General features: G+C 43.8%; 2 protein-coding genes across 2 annotated transcripts; both read left to right on the plus strand.

Moving 5' to 3' along the window:
• Positions 1–38: 38 nt before the first annotated feature.
• On the plus strand, positions 39–12,626 carry herpud1 (homocysteine-inducible, endoplasmic reticulum stress-inducible, ubiquitin-like domain member 1). Its single transcript, XM_087844206.1, has 8 exons — positions 39–391; positions 1,117–1,194; positions 3,523–3,600; positions 4,319–4,473; positions 7,569–7,679; positions 7,770–8,138; positions 10,788–10,899; positions 11,110–12,626. The coding sequence occupies exons 1-8, from the start codon at positions 239–241 to the stop codon at positions 11,281–11,283; spliced, it is 1,230 nt and encodes a 409-aa protein (XP_087700332.1). The 5' UTR covers positions 39–238; the 3' UTR covers positions 11,284–12,626.
• A 1,037-nt stretch (positions 12,627–13,663) lies between these two features.
• On the plus strand, positions 13,664–19,049 carry LOC148102328 (cholesteryl ester transfer protein-like). The gene is made up of 7 exons (XM_087842734.1): positions 13,664–14,353; positions 14,833–14,947; positions 15,033–15,164; positions 16,012–16,105; positions 17,446–17,751; positions 17,902–18,001; positions 18,945–19,049. The coding sequence occupies exons 1-7, from the start codon at positions 14,215–14,217 to the stop codon at positions 19,040–19,042; spliced, it is 984 nt and encodes a 327-aa protein (XP_087698860.1). The 5' UTR covers positions 13,664–14,214; the 3' UTR covers positions 19,043–19,049.
• The last annotated feature ends 841 nt before the right edge of the window (positions 19,050–19,890 follow it).

Genomic DNA, 19,890 nt, shown 5'->3' on the forward strand with positions numbered 1-19,890 from the left:
GAGCAGACGGTAGCCAATCAGGAGCGGCCACAGTGTGTTTGGAAACAACATTCCTCCTCTAAAGTCCCGTATGAGGACCAGCGGAGACACTTCTAGAGCCACCCAGGTCACTGCAGTTTCTCTTTAACATAAGACGCACTTTCCCCCGGCCGTTCTTCGTGTTAGGGAGTCCAGCGAGTCACAAAACATCCTGTTTTTCTAGCTCACACATCGCCATTACAACCGGCAGACGGTAAAAATGGATGCAGGAAATTCTGAACAAAAGGCGATCACTCTCATCATAAAGACGCCCAACCAGGCTCAGGAGGACCGGACCATCGAGGGAGTGAGCCTGCAGTGGACCATAAAGGAGCTGAAAGCGCACCTGTCCGCTGTCTACCCGACCAAACCGGTGAGTTTACACAGAGGGCGGCGGAGCTATTCGCGGCTGTGCTGTGGAATGTGATGAGAGTAAAAACGAGCTGTCAGCCATTTCCCGGGTCACGCGCGTGTATATGCGCGCGCTCACACGAAAGTCCCATGAGCGCGAGCTCGCAATCATGTCATTTTTTTCTGTTTAATTAAAAACCTGTTTTGGTACAGACGATGGAGGTGTTTTGGTATCTCTCTGTAGTTATGTCTGTGAAATAAGTACAACTTCGCATTCGTGTTATTCAGACCACATCCAGAGGTGTGTCGGGGGGGGGGGGCTACACATGTCAAACATCAGTTTTGGACCGGAAGCAGAGAAGCAAAGACGGATCTACGCTTCAGTGGGGTTTGGAGGCTAGTGATGGCAGCTGTAGCCAGGCACAGGCAGTGGACTGAAAAGGTTCAAGTGAGGAGCCAGGTTTCGTCTGTTTACCCAAATGTTGTGGGAACTTGGCCATGTGTTTCTGGTTACGAAATGTTCTCATCAAAATCTTTGTTTTATTGTTTATTCTTTGTTTTGATACGAAGAATTCTTTTTTTTTAAACTACAATTAGAACTCTGTGATCTACTGCAAACAAATTACTCGACTTTGGCCATATTTCATGGTTTCAGTTTCGTACCTTAAAAAAACAACCTCCCCCACCAAACCCAAAGCAGCAAGGAGATCTGATCCGTTACTGACTTTATGCTTGTTTCGTCTCCAGGCTGTGAGTGACCAGAGGCTCATCTACGCTGGCAAACTGCTGCCTGATAACCTGCACATTAACGGACTCTTCATACAGGTGTGTATGATAACACGAGCTAGTTGTAAATGTCACGAGCTGATTATGTGCCACTATGCTGGTGACAAACTGGTGGAAGAGGGCTGCTTTTATCTCGCTGCTGCTTGTAGGAGAATAAGGAAGTACACAGTAATTACTGAGACCTGTGAAAGGGCTGTGCCACAAAAACTAGGACAGACTATTTCATGTTTTTTGTTCAAGAATCCCAGTAGAGGCTCATATTGCCTGAGAAGGCATGATAGACGTGCACAAAGGAGCTGTCAGCCATTTATTCTGTAAACCAATCAGCATACAGCTGTAGAAAACCTGCACGCAAGCTTTGGAGCTTCTGCAGCCTTAATTCTGTGGCCTGACCCCACTTCCTTATAAACTAGAAAAACAAACAAAACTCATCTTACTGTCTGTCAGCGTTGGGCAGCCGGGAGGAACCACTATAGAAAAGTGCAACAGAGGGACAGCTCGGACTGAGAAGGTTGAGAGCTGAGGCTGAGATGGTTTGGACACGTTCAGGGGGGACAATAGCAAATCTGTTGGACAAAGGATGATGAAGATGGTGCTGCGAGGTAGGAGGAAAAGAAAAGGACTTCAGTGAGGATTCATGGCTGTAGTGAAGGAGGCCAGGGATAGGGTGAGATGGAGATATAAACTTAAATTTCAGTTGTATGCAGCACTGTAACAAAACAAAATAACCATGGACATTTTTTGTTTGTTTGTTTTCTGTAAAAATCACTGATTTGGCGTAGTTGGCACGGTCATCCACAGTTTGAGAACCACTGGCTACTCTGAGTAGACCCAAACCCAGCAGAAGAGCTTCATACCGTACCAGAGCCATGCTGCCCTCACTGTAAGGGTCAAGGGTGCAGTTTTTTTCCTTTCATTTGTCACTGGTTATCAGACACACACTGCAGTGAAAGGCCACATGCAAAAAGAAAAAGTCACAACCTGGACACTGTCGTACAAAATGACTTGATTATTTCTGAGAAAAAGATTCCACAGAAGCATCAACAGCACAAACAAGTTGGTTTAGTTCAGTGGCTTAAATTAGCACAGATGAAGGCCCTATCATCCCCTATCATCTGCCTGATATGGCTAGGGATGGGTATCGTTTAGGTTTTATCCAATACCGATGCCAAACCGGTACTTTTGAAACGGTGCCGGTGCTTAAAGAATGGAGAACACAAACTTTGTCCTAAAACCTCTCATGTTCAGCTGTTTGTAAAAAGATAACAATGTTAGCTATTTCTGCAGCTATAGGGCATATATGGCATCACTCTATCAAACAAGAAGACAGCCGCATGTAGCTATGATGGTGTTTGCTAGTTCACCTTACATGCATTAATGTAATAACGTGGTTAGCCTACTCAACGTAAATTACGAACAACATGAAGCTACTCACGCAGAGAAGAACGGCTGCTGCTGCATCATCATCCTCATCATTTCTGCTACACTGGCAGGGCTAGGGGCCAGGACTCTCCTCTTCGGGTTTTTGGGGGATGTTGCTAACTCCGGGTCGATAACAGGCACCACACCTGCAGTAGATGTGCTCGGTGTGAGGTCTCGCAGCAAGCTATCAAATACGGCGCATTTCTGGGCTTTTAAAAAAACGCTATGCGTCGCCAGGTGTTTCATCAGATTTGAGGTGTTACCTCCTTTGCACAGTATCACAGTATCAGCGTAACCTCTTAAGCCCCAACGCCCCCTGATATGGGGGCAAAAGGCAGGAGATCAGTTAGGCTTGGGGCTTAAGGCTTAGGTTAAAGCACTTGTTGCAGCTGCTGAGTTTGCATCTTTTGCTGTGAAGTACAGCCAGACTTTTGACCGCTTCGCCTTGGGCATTTTTAATCTGTAGCTCTGCTCTAAAAGAACGTACCTACCTGGACCCGCCTACTATCCTCGGAAACGTAAAATGATTGGTTAGAATCCAAAGTGTATCACAGCTCAGGAAAAAAAAGCACCGAAATGTGCGCTGCTTTTCAGTCTGGTTACTACCATTTATGTCAGAACCGGTGCCATGATGGCACCGGATACCGGTACCCATCCCTAGATATGGCACTAATGGAAGTCACCGTGGCCACGCCCCAAATTGTATGTTCGGGTTCTAAAAAAGTTCACGGTCAGTGCAGGCCAGAACAGTTTTCAAACCAGGCTGTAAACACGCCTCATAATCAGAGTCTGTGGGATCGACAGCGGTGACGTTAAGTGGCCTCCAGAGCTCGTACGTTGGTGTAATTTTGCAGGCAAGTTTAATCGGGGTTCATTCAGACACAAGTCTGTATGTGTTGGGTGGATGTCACATGTTGTTTAACTGTTTTACCTCCACTTCCACAGACGGACTCAATTCCCACACTGCACCTGGTGTGTGCTGTTAGGAGTCCTGCCCAGGGACCTCTGGGAGCCAGACCCAAGGTGAGAACACTTTAGAAGTAACACCCAGTGACTTTTCTCTGACATCAGCACGCTGTTTCAGTCCTCCTGGCTTTATAACGACCTGCACGTTCACAGTGAAGCTCCTGTTGGTGAGGTATTTGAATTCTGAGCTCCTGTAAACAAAGCAGCTGGCTTCATGTCGCCCTCGTGTCCCCACGTTTGCATACAGGCTAGTTTCACACACAGCGTCCTTGTGTGTGGTCTGTTCCATCCTCGTGTCTCAGAAATGATACCTGCCTGAGGCAACAGTGTAGTTTGCACTTCAAATGCTTTTCTAAATATTTTGTAAGTTTTGTTGAATTTTCGAGGATAGTTTCAGACTGAGTTAGTTTGCGCTCTGATGATTACAAATTCCAATCAAGAAATCAGTGTGAGGTTTTGTAAGTAACCTCAAGACACTCTGGTAAAGAGCGCTGCAGATGTGCTTCTTCACCTCCACCCTTATTGTTGCCCCGCTGTGTAGTGCAACTGTTCTGCTTCAGCTGTTATCTACCAGAAGTCAGCCCACACACTAAAGCTGGCACGCATCAGTATCAGTACACTTCCAAGCCGGAAACAAAGCTGCAGAAACAAAATGTGGTAGATCTGATAACACAGGTCTCAGCAGATGTTTCTTGCTGGGGATTTTTTGTTTGTTTTATTTTGTTTTGGGGAGTTTGCAGAAAAAAATGACATCAAACTCTTCTTCCCTTTGCAGGCCAAAGAGCCACATTCCTCCAGTCCACAGCCCACACCAGCCCAGACTCCCAGCCCGCCAGAGCTGCGGCAGAGGAGGCCGGCCTCCGCAGCTCCAGCACACACACAGACTCCAGTGTCTCCTCCACAGACTCCTGTGTGGCCTCCTGCTGCCATGTAAGCAACAACTTGTGTTTCAGTGTGCTTTAATCCATCGTAGCAGTGTTTGCACCGTCAGAGAGAATGACCGCTCTGCAGCCAAACCACTGAACATTTTTTATTCACCTTTAATACAACGCAGCTATGACTGCTAACTGTACAGTAAGCCAGCGCTGACTTCCCTTCTCCACTTCCCCACTGGGGGAATCCCAGTTTCAAAACCAAGTGGCCTTCGGTTAAACTAACCTTTTAAAAGCTGAAGAACAGTCGAATCCTGATCATGTGATTTCTGGATCGTTGTTATTGTTTGTCAGCGACATTCAACAAAAACCCCAAAAGCTGAACTTAAAAATCATCATTCGTGATAAAGATGCAGAACATGGAAGAAGCCACAGTGCTTTGCAGGTTGTGTTTCTGAGGGGCCACTGTTTTCTGTGTCAGGCCGTATTTAAATTGCAAACATGTAGCTGCTTTTAAGGTGGATTAACCCTTTAAAGCCGGTCGGAGCGGGCACGCTCTGTTTTGCGTAACTACTTTTAAATCCCGGTAGCTCTGCAACCACGTGAGCTAGCGCAATAATTGTTTTTGCATATGAAACCGGAGGAGTTGTACTTACATCTTATGCCATCAGCTTGTCCTCGGTCACAGTTTCCTTCCACATATAGCTTTGCAAAAACTGCATAAAAAGCGCTTGCAGCAACAAAAACATAATATTCCAGAAACACGCTTTGCTGATCCGATCAGCTGTTTGTAACACTTCCTACTTAGAATAGACGTCAGCGCGAACTTTTGCAAGTCCGCCATTACCTGCCCGAAACCGGAAGTGACATCATTTTCGCGGAAATGTAGTATTTTTTTTACCATATAGCCTCATGAGCCTATACTGGTGTTTTTAAAAGTTATCTTTGACTTTATGACTTTCTGTGTGGTTTCTGGGATGCTTAGGACTCATATTGCACTGCTGGAAATAGTTTATTTTGATGCATATGCTGCTTGTTTGCAAATTTGCATTATAATATTTATTTTCGTTTTTCCTGCAGTGTATAAAAATTGGTGTATTTCAAAAGTAAAACTATGAAGACACTCAAAATAAATTTCCTGTGGTGGGAAACTATTTTGTGCAACTTTTTTGTATTTACAGTTTTGAGGGATAAGCCTCTTAAATTTCTCTAACTAGAAATATATGTTAAAAAAACAAAAACGATTTTCAATTTTTCTTTGTAGTTTATTGCACTTTTTTGCAATTTATGTAATTACTATGCACTTAATGCAGACATATTATTAAAATCTGGGCTATAATGGTTGTATTGATGTATAGCAACTTGAAATGCTCCCAAAAATGGCTCCACAGCATGTAAACATACAATATCAGCTCTGGTGGACTTGGTTCTATGGTAGGTCTTAAAGGGTTAAGGCAGCGGACCAGTTTATGCCCGACAATATTTTCATGGACCGGCCTTTAACCCTTTAAAACCGGTCAGAGCAGCACGCTCTGTTTTGCGTAACTATTTTTAAATCCCGGTAGCTCTGCAACCACGTGAGCTAGCGCAATAATTTTTTTTGCATATGAAACCAGAGGAGTTGTACTTACATCTTATGCCATCAGCTTGTCCTCGGTCACAGTTTCCTTCCACATATAGTTTTGCAAAAACTGCATAAAAAGCACTTGCAGCAACAAAAACATAATATTCCAGAAACACGCTTTGCCGATCCGATCAGCTGTTTGTAACACTTCCTACATTGGATTAGACGTCAGCGCGAACTATCGCATGTCCACCATGACCTGCCCGAAACAGGAAGTGACGTCATTTTGTGGAAATGTAGTTTTTTACCACCAGGGCCTCATGAGCCTATACTGGTGTTTTTAAAAGTTATGTTTGACTTTCTGACTTTCTGTGTTGTTTCTGGGATGCTTAGGACTCATATTGCACTGCTGGAAATAGTTTATTTTGATGCATATGCTGCTTTTTTGCAAATTTGCATTATAATATTTATTTTCGTTTTTCCTGCAGTGTATAAAAATTGGTGTATTTCAAAAATAAAACTATGAAGACACTCAAAATAAATTTCCTGTGGTGGGAAACTATTTTGTGCAACTTTTTTGTATTTACAGTTTTGAGGGATAAGCCTCTTAAATTTCTCTAACTAGAAATATATGTTAAAAAAGCAAAAACCATTTTTAATTTTTTCGTAGTTTATTGCACTTTTTTGCAATTTATGTAATTACTATGAACTTAATGCAGACATATTATTAAAATTTGGGCTATAATGGTTGTATTGATGTATAGCAACTTGAAATGCTCCCAAAAATGGCTCCACAGCATGTAAAAATATAATATAAGCTCTGTCGGACTTGGTTCTATGGTAGGTCTTAAAGGGTTAAGGTGTGGCGGATAAATACAACAAAATAAAACTAGTACTGGTACCGAAAAAAAGAAAATTTATTCATAACACACGTGAAAAGACCCAGGAAAACCGAGTAAACGATAAAAACGATAACAAAATAACGCTGAAAACCGATAAAAACCCTGAAAACTATACATTTCACACCTGAGCCTCAACTCTCGCGGCCCGGTACCAAACGACTCACGGACCGGTACCGGTCCGAGGCCCGGGGGTTGGGGACCACTGATTAAGGTATAATTTGTAGTTAATTTCATTTAAGCAGTGCAGAGCACTACCTGTGGAACCAGTATCAAAGATCACTGTTTCAGGAGCTCACAGCAAACATCAAAGTGTTTTGAATTTTCAAAAGTAACCACCAACAAACAGAGATGGTGACTATAGTTCCTGGAACCAAGAAGACTGAAAATAATCAAGCATGTTAGTTGGAGCTCCGCTGACCCCGCTCTACACACACAATTACTAAATCTCATTTTATTCATCGCATTAAAGCTGCTTTAGTCTACAGTTGCTGTGCATCTGCAGGCCGCTTTGCAACCCACCATCACTCAGTGCCTGCTCGGCTTCGTAGCGGACTCTTTCTGCTGCAGTCCTCTATGGGACTGAAGGCAAACACAGTCCCAGCACAGAGATGTTCTCTCGCGTATAAACGACTGCAGATGTCCTAAAGGGAAGCGAAGATTAACAGTCTTGTGTCATGTCCCCGGCAGGACTGGAGCTCCTCAGATGACCCAGCCAACCTTTCCCACCTACTCCCTGTACAGCCCCCAGCAGCTGCTGTGGCTCCAGCATGTCTACGCTCGACAGTATTATATGCAATAGTGAGTCCTACTTCACACACTGAAGGTTTTACACCCACAGCCACGTCTTGTGTTTGTCTGACTGCTCTAATTCTCATTTTCCACCTCCAGCCACGCAGCTTTAGCAGCAGCAGGCAGCATTCCCACAACAGCTCCAACCATTGGCCAGTACCCTCCTGTTCCCGCCCACCAAGTGCCCGTCCCTGCCCCGCTAGCTGATCAGAACCCCATCAACAACCTGCCAGCCAATCAGAATCCAGTGCAGGATGGCGCTTTCATCAACGCCGGGGAGGCCAACCAGAACATGCGGATGAACGCGCAGGGCGGAGCCGTTGTGGAGGATGAGGAGGGCATGGAGCGCGATTGGCTGGACTGGTTGTACTCTGCTGCAAGATTCGGGGTCCTGATGATGATCGTGTACTTCAACTCCAACCTGAGCCGCTTCCTGCTGGTGATGGGCACCCTGCTCCTCATGTACCTGTAAGTGTGCAGCTGTGGGTTCAGAGAGCTGCTGTAATCACTAGATTTTACTCTCAGGGGTCAACAAGAGTCTGGTTTTCTGAGTTCTCCCTTTTTAGCGTCTCTCGGTGAATTGCACACCAACACGCCTCGCCCATTTAAAGCCCAGCAGCCTGTCTGAGTCACAGACGGAGCCGATGGGTGTGTATGCACAGAGCCCCACCTTCAGGACATGGATCCTTTAAACCTGTTATACCAGCAGGGGGAACAAAAAGGTCCCTATACAGACCGATATAAGAAATATGTATTCTATGTATTTGTCTAGCAGACCTGTACAAATTAGACTCGAGCTGCTGTAAGAGCAGTTTTGGTAACACTTGATATTTAGTGGTAGGTACACTAAAATTCAATTCAATTTTATTTATATAGCGCCAAATCACAACAAAAGTCGCCTCAAGGCGCTTCATAGATACAGAGAAAAACCCAACAATCATATGACCCCCTATGAGCAGCACTTTGGCAACAGTGGGAAGGAAAAACTCCCTTTTAACAGGAAGAAACCTCCAGCAGAACCAGGCTGAGGGAGGGGCGGGGCCATCTGCTGTGATTGGTTGGGGTGAGAGAAGGAAGACAGGATAAAGACATGCTGTGGAAGAGAGACAGAGATTAATAACAGATATGATTCAATGCAGAGAGGTCTGTTAACACATAGTGAGTGAGAAAGGTGACTGGAAAGGAAAAACTCAATGCATCATGGGAATCCCCCGGCAGCCTACATCTATTGCAGCATAACTAAGGGAGGATTCAGGGTCACCTGGTCCAGCCCTAACTATATGCTTTAGCAAAAAGGAAAGTTTGAAGCCTAATCTTGAAAGTAGAGATAGTGTCTGTCTCCTGAATCCAAACTGGAAGCTGGTTCCACAGAAGAGGGGCCTGAAAACTGAAGGCTCTGCCTCCCATTCTACTTTTAAATACTCTAGGAATAAAATAAATAAAATAAGGCAGTAATGTCAGATTTTTAAGACTTTATTGATCCGACGACGGGGAAATTTTTACCTCAGCTCAGGTACAGATATCAGAAGGAAAAATACAAAAAAAGTACAAACAAATTAAAAATAAGATAATACACTATATGCACCGGTAGCATACACAGTATGTGATTATGGATATGGTTGTGGAAATATGCGAGACATAAACTTAAAGCTTAACATAACTATTCTACCACTGCTACAGAAGACAAATGAATAAGTTAAGCACTGCAGGTGCTTCAGTTACTAATTTCTTGGTAATTTAGTGGAAAAACAAACTATTTCTTTCTATCCGTACTGTTCAGGGAGCAGCCTTATTATAGAGCGGCTTAGCCTTTGCCAACTTCTTGGTGTTGTGCAGGAAAGGAGACAAATATTGTGCTATAAAAATGTAAATTATGATCTGAAACCCGTCACCTCTCAAAGTAAAATAAACGTTTTCAATGATTTACTGTTAAAGTGCATTAGAATATAATCTGACAGCAGACACGTTCAGTTAAATGAAGTGTCATTTCTTTTAACATTATTGCTTTTTCTTGTCAACGAATATCAGTCATGTTTCTGTCAGTACTCGGTTTCTTCATACGTACTGACTCCTGTCCTGGAGTGAGTCTAAACCACTGAAGAAAGCCTGAACTTCCTCTTACTGAAAAGGCTTAGACCGCAGTACTTCCTCATGCTGCGGGGCTGCCACACAATCATTTTACTGTAATAAGCTTTGAAATATTTGCATCTCTCTGTAAAGGAGGGAGTTTCCGGGCTCAGCTGTGTCCTGCTGACTTAAAGTCGAGTGATTTCATTAATCATGGCTGCACTGATAGCCTATCGTGACGCATACGAGCTGCTGTTGACATCTATCAGCCGTGTTGGCAGGATGTGCTGACCCACTTCCTTTAAAAAGTTTTCTTTAAGTCTTAAAACTCTGGAAGCTGTTAAAGAAAGGAGCGCTCCCCGAAGGCTTCGTTTGAAGGGTTTGCTGCTGGTCGTGCTTACACTCAGACTGGAGATCACGCGGTCATCATCAGCCATGCTGCCCTCGGCCCACTTCCCTCTTGCTGACCTATGACCTCTACGGCTCAGTTCTGTTTTTGTTTTACTTTTAATCATGATGGTAGACTTTAAATCCTCACACATGAGTTCACAGGTGTCAGCGCAGTTACAGTTTCTAATCACTTAGTTTTTGGAATAAAAGGCTCTAGACTCACGTGTTTTGTTGCCGTGACAACTTCATTAAGTGCTTAAATGTCATGTGTAATGTCTTCAGCTTCTCATCTTAAGCAGAAATCTGATCTGACATTTAGTTTTTCTCAATAAATGACTCGTATCGAGTTCTGTGAGGTCATGTTTTCGAGCGCTGTGCCGTACCCAGCTGCTCGCTGCTGACCCCTAGTGTTCACTTTCAGATTTAACTAACTGGTGTTTAGGTGGTGCAGCATTTTCCTTAACCACAGGGAGCAGAAAATGGGGGGCAAGACGTTTTTAACCACAGGCCTGAGCTCTTGATCCAGCATTCTGATGGAGACTAGTGCGGTGCAGGAAGATCCAACCACAATGTGACGTTACAAACCTTTGGAGCTTCTTTCAGGATTATAGATAGTTAGCTTTTCCTTGTAACCCCTGAACTTCCTGCCTTGTTTTCCAGACACACCGTCGGCTGGTTTCCCTTCAGAAGGAGAGTGCAGGTCCCAGAACCCAACCAGCTACAGCCCCCCGAGAACCAGCAGAACCAGAACAGGAACCCAAACCTGAATCCAGTAAGAAACTCATCATTTTTCTCTCTTGTTCACTTTTTCCTACATTTGATGAAACTCCACCTAAATGCTGCACACTGAGAAAAGAGTATGTTTTTGAAATGAGCTAGCAGAGAGACCAGGATCAGGTCGAGTCGCTAACCTGCACACAGGCCCTGATGTTTGCTGTAGTGGGTGAGTTAAGTGCTGCATGTGTGACGTGTGTCTCCTCAGGCAGGTGAGCACGCCGACAGACAGCAGGATGAACCAGCAGCTGAAGGATCAGAGGGAACGATGACAGCGGTGTTGGTGCCTCCTCACCGAGTGTCCGTCATGTGGACGGCCTGGGTTTTCTTCAAAACCTTCTTCTCCTCCCTCGTACCCGAGGCCGCTCAAGCTGTGGCCTAACTCAACATCTGGGACGGAGGACTGATTGCAGACAGTTCCCGCTCTTCTGTCATCTCTGGAGATGTTTCTTGAAGCGTGGGTGGAAGGCGTTTACCGACTAATAAATGGACGCAGACAGAGCGCTGCACCTCAGTGCTCCGAGTTCCTGTGACTTTGATCTTTCAAGTGAGCGGGAAGCAAACCACACCAGCAAGATTCCCAAGAACTGCCAAAAAATGTGGACAGAATCAAAAGATGCAAGACCTGAAAATATATTAATAAATCCTCCAACAGCATCCCAGCTGACCTGACCACATACACCCCCCCACCCTGATCAGTCCCTCCTTTTGCCCATTAAGCACAAAGTGGCAGCGGGTGCCGAAAATCCTCCTGAAAGCTGAAACTGTTGTGCCTAAAACGCTCTTCATGTAACGACGTTTACATCCACATGCCTTCTGATTTAAAATCATGTCCACGCCGTGGTCGCCGCGTGAATCAGTATTCGGCTCATCCGAGGACGCGTGGGTGCACGGGTGTCTGTAACACTCAATCGCACTGAAACGTTCGCCTCTTCCAAAAGAGGCTAAACTTATTCGCATTGAATTTTTAAAATCAGAGTCCTCAAAATTATAAATATAAGGATTTCTGTTATTCATATTCAGGGAGCTTTATTTACTTCCTTACACTTTTTATAGTTAATCAGAAACAAGCTGAAGGTTTGTCCAAACATCCACATTAACACAAGTGAAAACGACACTTTACTCCTCATGTTATTTTCATGAGTGGCAATTGTGACCAAATACAATTTGAAATCAATCTGTAAAACAGTGATGGTGCAGTTTAAAATAAGTTTTGTAATTCTATTGTATGTACACGAAGCACTTTATAACATGTATCTTATGCAAAGAGAGGTTGTGATTTCTATTAATGCTGAGTTGCTTTTACTGTCAGAGACTGGACAACGTTTCGTTTTAAAGTGTGACTCGATGTGAAACTGAAATGTGGAGCGTTCCTGCTGTACCTGCCCATCTGCTCTCAGTTCATCAGCTGTGTTTGTTTTGGGTTTTTTCTTTGGTCCTCAGCAGAGAATAAACAGATGTTAATATCATAACAATGCCTCTGAAAAGAAGCAGCTTTTAGCAGAGGTTAAAGGTCACAGCCCTTCCTGTAATCCAGTCTAGTTTGCTTAGCGCTTAAGCCCGGGTGTTAGCACTCCGGTTCCCTGTGAGGGGACGACGGTCGCTCGTGGGTCACAGTGTGTGATTGGAAATTTCTTTGTTAATCATCTTTCCATTACAAATGGATGAATGCTGTACAGTGAAGTGTTTTCCAATAATGGATGCAATAAATATTCTTAACTTTAATGATTCCTTATTTTGTGGATTTGTTTCTTCTGATGTTTGAGTTTGATGAGTCTCCCCACTGCATGTGCTGCCTGCAGGCACAGTCACAGTACAAATACATTGAAATTATAGGTCCAGCACAGCAAGCTAACAGTTATATTTGCAGGTTATCTTGAGCCGAATGCAAATAATTAATACAAAGTAGAATCCACTAGTTAAAAACAGGCCAATGCAAAGTTTGGCTGCTCTCTAAAAGTTTGCTGCCTGCATCCAAGAGGTGTAAGCCTCCTGTTATTAAATGACTTTTAGTGTATTTCCTTTTGAAATTAAAATATAATCAGATACAAATACAGGTTATTGCATTAGAAGTCAGAAATAATTATTTAGGTAGTGCAAAATGTCCTGGTAACAGGAAAAGCAAGCAAAGTCAAACCTTTCACCACCAGGGGGCAGTCTTCTTTTTCCATATGGTGTTATTGTAGCTGATGAATAAGTGTCCAGAAAATGCATGTTGTAGCTCCGCCTCCAGAGTGTTCTGCTCCAGCCTCCCCTCTCGGTGTAAACAGGTAACGTGTGGGAAGCAAACTGGAGCAAGGAAGTAGCTCATCCACCTGCTGGAGTTAGGCTGTGCAGGACAGGAAGCTACAGACAGCCACGCTGGATCCTCATGCAGTGAGCTCATGTTCATGTGCTGATAGCACAAGCACAGAAAGATAAACTGCTGAGCGACGTTTCTTCATTCATGTAGATGTTTTGCTTGACACTTGGTTTCAGAGCTCGGGAGTACCTGCAGTGTGGAGAACCTTTCAGGATCAGAGCAATAAGCAGCTTCGTGTCACCGGACCAATCATCTGCAGCAGCTGAGAGCGAGCTGCCTTTGTCCAGGTTTGGTGAACTTGTGCCTCCCACAGCCTCTCGTCTCACACTCGTGTTTTTAGAGTGGAAGAACCAATCAATAAAGTCAGCTGATGTCATCGCACATGAAACACCCACACTTATTGATTCCTGTTAAAGCCCCAGCTAGATCAGTGCCCCCTTTGTTGTTACGTCCAGGCTCCGTCAGCTGTACCTCCCCTTTCGTCTCCTCTTACAGGGAGCTCCTGTTTCATTGTGACCCTGCATTTATTCAGGAACGCTGCCCTGAATGTTAGTCCCCTGATGAGAGGAGGAAAGGCTGGAATCAGAGGCTCCGCGTCCTTTTGCTCACTTTTAAGGCGTCTTTGTGGGGTACGTATGCAGGCAGTGTTGCCTTCTGCTTCTTGTTTTGTCACCGTTTGAAAAGAAAGGGATGCATTCTTTGTCCTGCTGAAGAGTTCAAAACTCCAGAGTCTGTGCTCATACCTGAGGTGATAGGACAGGTTGGACTTTGATCAGTTTACTTTAACGGGGACGGACCTGAGTCAGTGTTTGTCCTTTCAACGAGTCTGAAGCACAAGACTTGTCTTTCTCTGTCAGCACAGATATCAGGAGCAGTTTTCCATGTTCCTGATGATCCGTTAGTAAAGCCAGAACCGAGGGAACCGGGATTCACCTGCTGTGCTCCGACAGAACCGTCCACAGGTTAGACACCTCAGGCAGTTCTCAGAGAGGGAAAACCACCTCGTGCACGATGCCCGGCAAAGTCCCGCTGCTGCTGCTGTCGTTGCTGTCCTGCTTCGGGACATCCCACTGCTGCCTGCAGGACCCCGCTTCAGCCTACAGATTCACCGGAGCTGTGTGCAGGCTCACCTACCCCGCTGCTGTCGTGCGTGAGTCTGATTTGGATGCTTTTTTTCCCCTGGTATTTATTTGACTCCGTTTATTGATTTTATCTAATCATCCACTCAAGCAGCGACTTTCTGGAACCAAAGAGCAGGAACAGAGTGACGATTTTATTCAAACACATACATTCAGGGAAGTTTCCGGATAGTTTTCCCAGTTTGCAGTGAAATAGCAGCAAACTTTCTCAGCTTTAACATGAATTTCATCCAGTTGGTCATCACGTGAAGGTCACGTCACATCTGTCTGCCACAAACCTCCGTCTGGTTGTGTTAAAGTTTCTTTTCTCCTCACTGATGTTTTGCAATTTGGTGCTAATAAACAAAAAGATGCAAACATTTAAATGGAAAATAAGATGTGTTTTCACCCAGTTCTGAAAGTTTTACTTAATGGGATGTATTCACGTCGGCTCATCTGTCAGATTAGGTCACCACAGATCACAACACAACACGTGCTTTTATCTTTGCAGTGAATGAGAAAACCACCAAAGTGATCGAGGCTGCTTTTCAACACGCCCGATACCCGAGCACGAAGGGGGAGAAGTCCCTGCTCTTCATCGGAAAGGTCACGTACGGCCTGGACAAGTGAGTAGACGCACGCATGCGCGCACACTATAAACATATATGTGACACCCGTGGTGTAAAAGCGTGTCCGTCCTTCACCGTCCAGTTTGGAGATTCACAACCTGTCGATTGGTCAGAGCGCGTTTGAGCTGCATCCAGGTGAAGGCATCGCCATGGAGATAAGCAATGTGTCTGCAGTGTTCAAGGGCACCATCCAGTATGGATACGGCAACTGGCTGTGAGTATGTGTGACCGACAGTGGCACTTTGTACACACACACACCACCATATAATCTGATCTACAGATTCTTAGAGACTACCGCACATCACCTCGCTGAATCATCTTACTGTTTGTCTGATGAGAAGTGTGGATACTGGACTGTGACGCAGTTGTGTTTGGTTGTAGTTTAGCCACATACTGTACAATTGTTACCTTTAAAACAAGATCAGAGAAGCAACAAGCTAATTGAAACCATAAAAAATCAAATCCACGTTCGCATTAGAGAGCAGCCCTGGTTTTGCTCAAAACAGGTTATAGTTTTAACACGGGTCTCTATGGAGACCGACTTTCTTTCATGCTAATGCTCTTCATACTCCAACGCGCCCAAAACTTCCAATTTGATGTGAACGAATGACTCTTCACTTTGGAATCGATGATTATTTCTCATTGATGTGATCACAGCAGCGATCTGATGTCATTTTGTTTTCAGGGCTTTAGAAATGATTCAGTTCAACAATGACTGAAAGTCTAGTTTTTCTTTGTTTGGTTGTTTTTTAAGTTGTATTTTAAACTTTGACACAGAGTTTAAACAGCTAGGACTAGCTAGGATAGCTTTGCTGCAGTTTGAGTCTGACGGGAAAAACGTTTAGTTAACCTTTGCAAAACCACTGCACTAATCCTTTGTTTTTAGCACAGATAGATGGACTTTTGTGCATTTTGTGGGTGTTTTTAAACATTTTTTAGTTGAATTACATTATTTTCAGCGACTGGGTGATTACTAATTCTCAGGCGGGGAGGATTAGTAATCCCTCCTGTTTCCTGTGATCTTTGACCTTTCTCTCATTTGTATTTTTCTTTTTCTTTAGTGTTAACTTCGGACATTCAGTTGACTTTGAGATTGACTCTCAGATTGATCTTGGAATCAACCCCAAACTTTGTAAGTACATCATGTACCAGTTTGTTTGACCTCTCAACAAGCCACCCCCATCAGCAGTCACCATTCCTGGGTTAGGTTTGTGTTCTGTTCCACATTCATCGTGGTAGTTTTTTCCATTTTTTGATGCTTTATCTTCTTGCTCCATTAATGTATTCAAAGCTTTAAGAATGTATCAGGACTGATCATAAAAACATACAATGAAGACAATGAAGCAGCTGTGATGTGATTTTGTACAGCGTCAGTTTTCATGTTATGGATTATTTTTTCTCAGTGGTGGCTAGGGCTGCCACAAACGAGTATTTTGATAGTTGAATAGTCACCGATTATTTTTGCGATTAGTCGACTAATCAGATCATCATCCATTGGACGTAAAACGTACAGCTTATTGCACCAGCAGCATCTGCTCTTATATAACTATCATTAGCTTACAGCTTTAAGTGTTTAAGGTATGTGCTAACTAAAAATAAAGACAAGATGATAGTTTATTAAATTTTAATGAAATTTGCAGATTGTTTCGGTGAAGTTTAATAAACTCCTTGTTATCTAAAATATAACAGGACACCGGAGTATATTCTCGAGCATCTCACACTTCTGATAATCAGCTGTCTGCTTGATGTTTATTCAGCTGTGTAAAAACTATAACTTTAATCTCAGCCAAACCGATTTACTCAGGAACAAATAAAATACTAAAAAAAAAAGCCAAACAATAACATTTTTAAGTTATCTAAGTGACTTATATATCATGTTTAACCTGAGTAGCGAAAGACGGCGGTGGGTTTGAAAACGATTTGCCGGGAGTCCGGTGTTCTCACGGCTCTAGTTAGCCTAGCCCCCGGCTAGCTATCGAGCTAGTGGCTAACAGACGTCTCTGAAAACGTCAGAGCGCTTTTGAAAATATGTGGTGTCTTGATAAACTGAGCAGATATTTGAGGTTTACACAGCTACATTCTCGCCTGAAAATATGTTAAACGTTTATTTTGTGACCCAGAAAGAATAATAAGAGTAATATTAAAACAAACTAGCTGCCGCCATTGTTGGAAACTGAGCTGGGCTGCGCTATGAATTCTGGGACACAGCTTCTTCTTCTTCGGGGTTTAACCGCAGCTGGCATCCTTGTACATGCAGTGCTGCCATCTTCTGTTTCAGTCCGTTATTACACTCTTAAATCCTACTACTTATTCCTGCGTCTTTTGGGATCTTACAAAGCTTCAAACGACGCATCGACTATTAAATCAGTCGTCGACGATTTTGATAGTCGACGTAATCGTGACTAGTCGACTAATCGTGGCAGCCCTAGTGGTGACGAGTCATTGCTCAACTTCTTCTTCCTGTTGTCCCTGATCATACACACCAAGGAGAATAGACTTCTTTAAATTATCACTACACATGTTCAAAGCAACAGAAAGTGGGGAAAATGCTTCACTTTCCACAGTTTCCTATAAATGCGTGCAGGCATGCCAGCAACACTTCAAAGGAACAACATATGATTGTTTCAGTGAGATACCAGAGAAATCAGGTCTTTGTAATCGACCATTTTTTGAAGTTTTCTATTTTATCCATGTGTCTGAACACTGCAGAGCAGTTCCTCACTGATGGAGACATCAGCGTGGACATCGGTATCGCTGCCGCTCCTGTCATCACAGCAAACTACATCGAATCATACCACAAGGTAAATAATAACTTTAGATACATAATTGAATACACAGCAGTGCTGGATCTCCTTTAAATGGTGTAATCTGCAGTAATTCTTCAGTACTGGGGGACACGTAGGGGTCTAATAATGATCTCGTTGGTCACTGTGGGGCTCCACCTCTTCCAGGGACTGACCAAGTACAACAACACGGTTGCTGTCATCAATGAATCGGTTTTCCATCCAAGTCACCTGACTGAAGACAAGATGATCTACTTTTGGATTTCAGGTTAGCAGTAGACACTCTGTTTATCTTGTGTCTTTTATTTTTCAGGTAATTTACACCTTTGTGAAGTGAAATTCCACCAGGTACTATAGAAGGCAATGTTTCTGTCTTCTCTATCCCCTCACCCCCCACCAGTCACAGCAGAGGGGTGGCCCTCCCTGAGCTCGGTCCTCCTGGAGGTTGTTTAAAGGAAGTTCTTCCTCCCCACTGTTGCCAAGTCCTTGTTAATATTGGATCATCCACTTGTTGTTGCTTTACAAGTTTCAGATGAATTTGTAGCTTTGGAAGTCTGCCACAAAAGAAAGAATCATGAAAAACAGCATGTATGTTGGTTAACACATAGACATGGTCAAGACGGCCTGCTGGAGTTCAGTCTGAGCTTCAGAATGGCGCTTGAGTGACTGTAAACGTGGCGTGGCCAGACGAACTGTCGGAGTATTTCAGAAGCTGCTGATCTGCTGGGATTTTCCCACACAAACATCTCTGGGTTCACAGAAAATGTCTGAAAAAGAAAAATATCCAGAGAGAGGAGCAGCAGAAACTGAAATAAACCCAAGTTAGAACCAATGGACGTAGAAGAGCGTCTCTGAACCTTAAACCAAAATCAGCAGAAGACTCCTCCAGGTGTCACATCTATTCAGCCAAGAACAGGAAACTGAGGCTTCAAATCACCACAAAAGACTGGAATCTGAAACTGGAACATTTCTCCTCAAGTCAAGTCAAGACACTGAGCCAAAGAGTGTCGAGGTTATGTAAACACTGAAACCAGATAAAGGATGATCAAACAGTGTCCCATCCATGCACCTCAGCAGCTGCTTCCTGCCTCTTTAACATTCAGAGGTTTATTTGTAAAAAAATAAAATAAAAACAATTTTATTTAAATATATTGAAAAAACATGTATTTGTACGTGGAAAGCTATTAATGCAAATGGTGTTTTTACCGCAGACCAGTTCTTAAACCCGATGCTCAAAGCAGCTCACCAAGACGGCCGCTTTCAGCTCAATGTCTCTGCAGAAGAGCTCACTGTAAGTACGTCCGCCTGACCTGAAACATCCAAGTCAAACATTTGTGGTATCTTCTTGGTTGATCTGGGATCCGATGTTTGAACTTGCCTGCTTCCTAATTTCCTATTTTTTGTATGTTTGTCACATTTAAATGTTCAGATCATCAAACAAATTTTTCATTCACCACAGCAAGTCCTCCAGGTCCACACTACCACCACCATATTTTACTGTTGGCAGTGTTGGGGAGTAACGGAATACATGTACCGCCGTTACGTATTTAAAATACAAAATATGAGTAACTGTATTCCGTTACAGTTACCGTTTAAAAAGGTGGTATTTAGAATACAGTTACTTTGTTGAAATAAATGGATTACACGGCGGTACTTCCCTGTTTCATATTGTGGCGGGTCAGGACTGTTTGGGTTTTGTTTGACAGCTACGTTCTGTTGTTCCAGGCGGCAGCGTTACGGTTGCCATGGTTACAGGGTGACGCTCTCTCTCTGCGTGTTTCCTGGGTGAGAGAGCGCCTGTTGTTGTTGCAGAATGCTACAGGTATAGCTCTAAAGAATGTAGCATCATGGGCAGTGTAGTCCGTGCTGCAGGGAGAATGGACTGCCATACCCGTTATGTGTCTGTGAGCGAGGGAGGGAGAAAAAGGAAAAGTACGAGCTGTCATCGAGCAGAAACGGGAGCTGGAAGCATGTAAATATAATAATAACCACTGCAGCCAAGAAGAGAGCCTGACGAGCCCAGTTGTAAGTAAGCTATTAAGACTCGACTGTACACCGTGTTCGTGTTTTCCCCCGAAACAATAAGTTCCGTTGGAGCAGCCTTTCAACGCCTCTCTCTGTCTCTGCTAGCAAAGTGACCCAGACAACAAAGTAAAG

Source organism: Neolamprologus brichardi, chromosome 7, assembly GCF_056152115.1.
Source record: "Neolamprologus brichardi isolate AB-2024 chromosome 7, ASM5615211v1, whole genome shotgun sequence".
Taxonomy (NCBI): Eukaryota; Metazoa; Chordata; class Actinopteri; order Cichliformes; family Cichlidae; genus Neolamprologus; species Neolamprologus brichardi.

Bases quoted from the DNA above. Each gene is read 5' to 3' on its own strand.
- LOC148102328 (XM_087842734.1), top strand. From the start codon at position 14,215: ATGCCCGGCAAAGTCCCGCTGCTGCTGCTGTCGTTGCTGTCCTGCTTC. The intron at 16,106-17,445 runs GTTTGACCTCTC...CAAGGAGAATAG, and splicing joins AGTACATCATGTACCAGTTT to ACTTCTTTAAATTATCACTA. The intron at 17,752-17,901 runs GTAAATAATAAC...CACCTCTTCCAG, and splicing joins ACATCGAATCATACCACAAG to GGACTGACCAAGTACAACAA.
- herpud1 (XM_087844206.1), top strand. From the start codon at position 239: ATGGATGCAGGAAATTCTGAACAAAAGGCGATCACTCTCATCATAAAG. The intron at 1,195-3,522 runs GTGTGTATGATA...CCACTTCCACAG, and splicing joins TTAACGGACTCTTCATACAG to ACGGACTCAATTCCCACACT. The intron at 3,601-4,318 runs GTGAGAACACTT...TTCCCTTTGCAG, and splicing joins CTCTGGGAGCCAGACCCAAG to GCCAAAGAGCCACATTCCTC.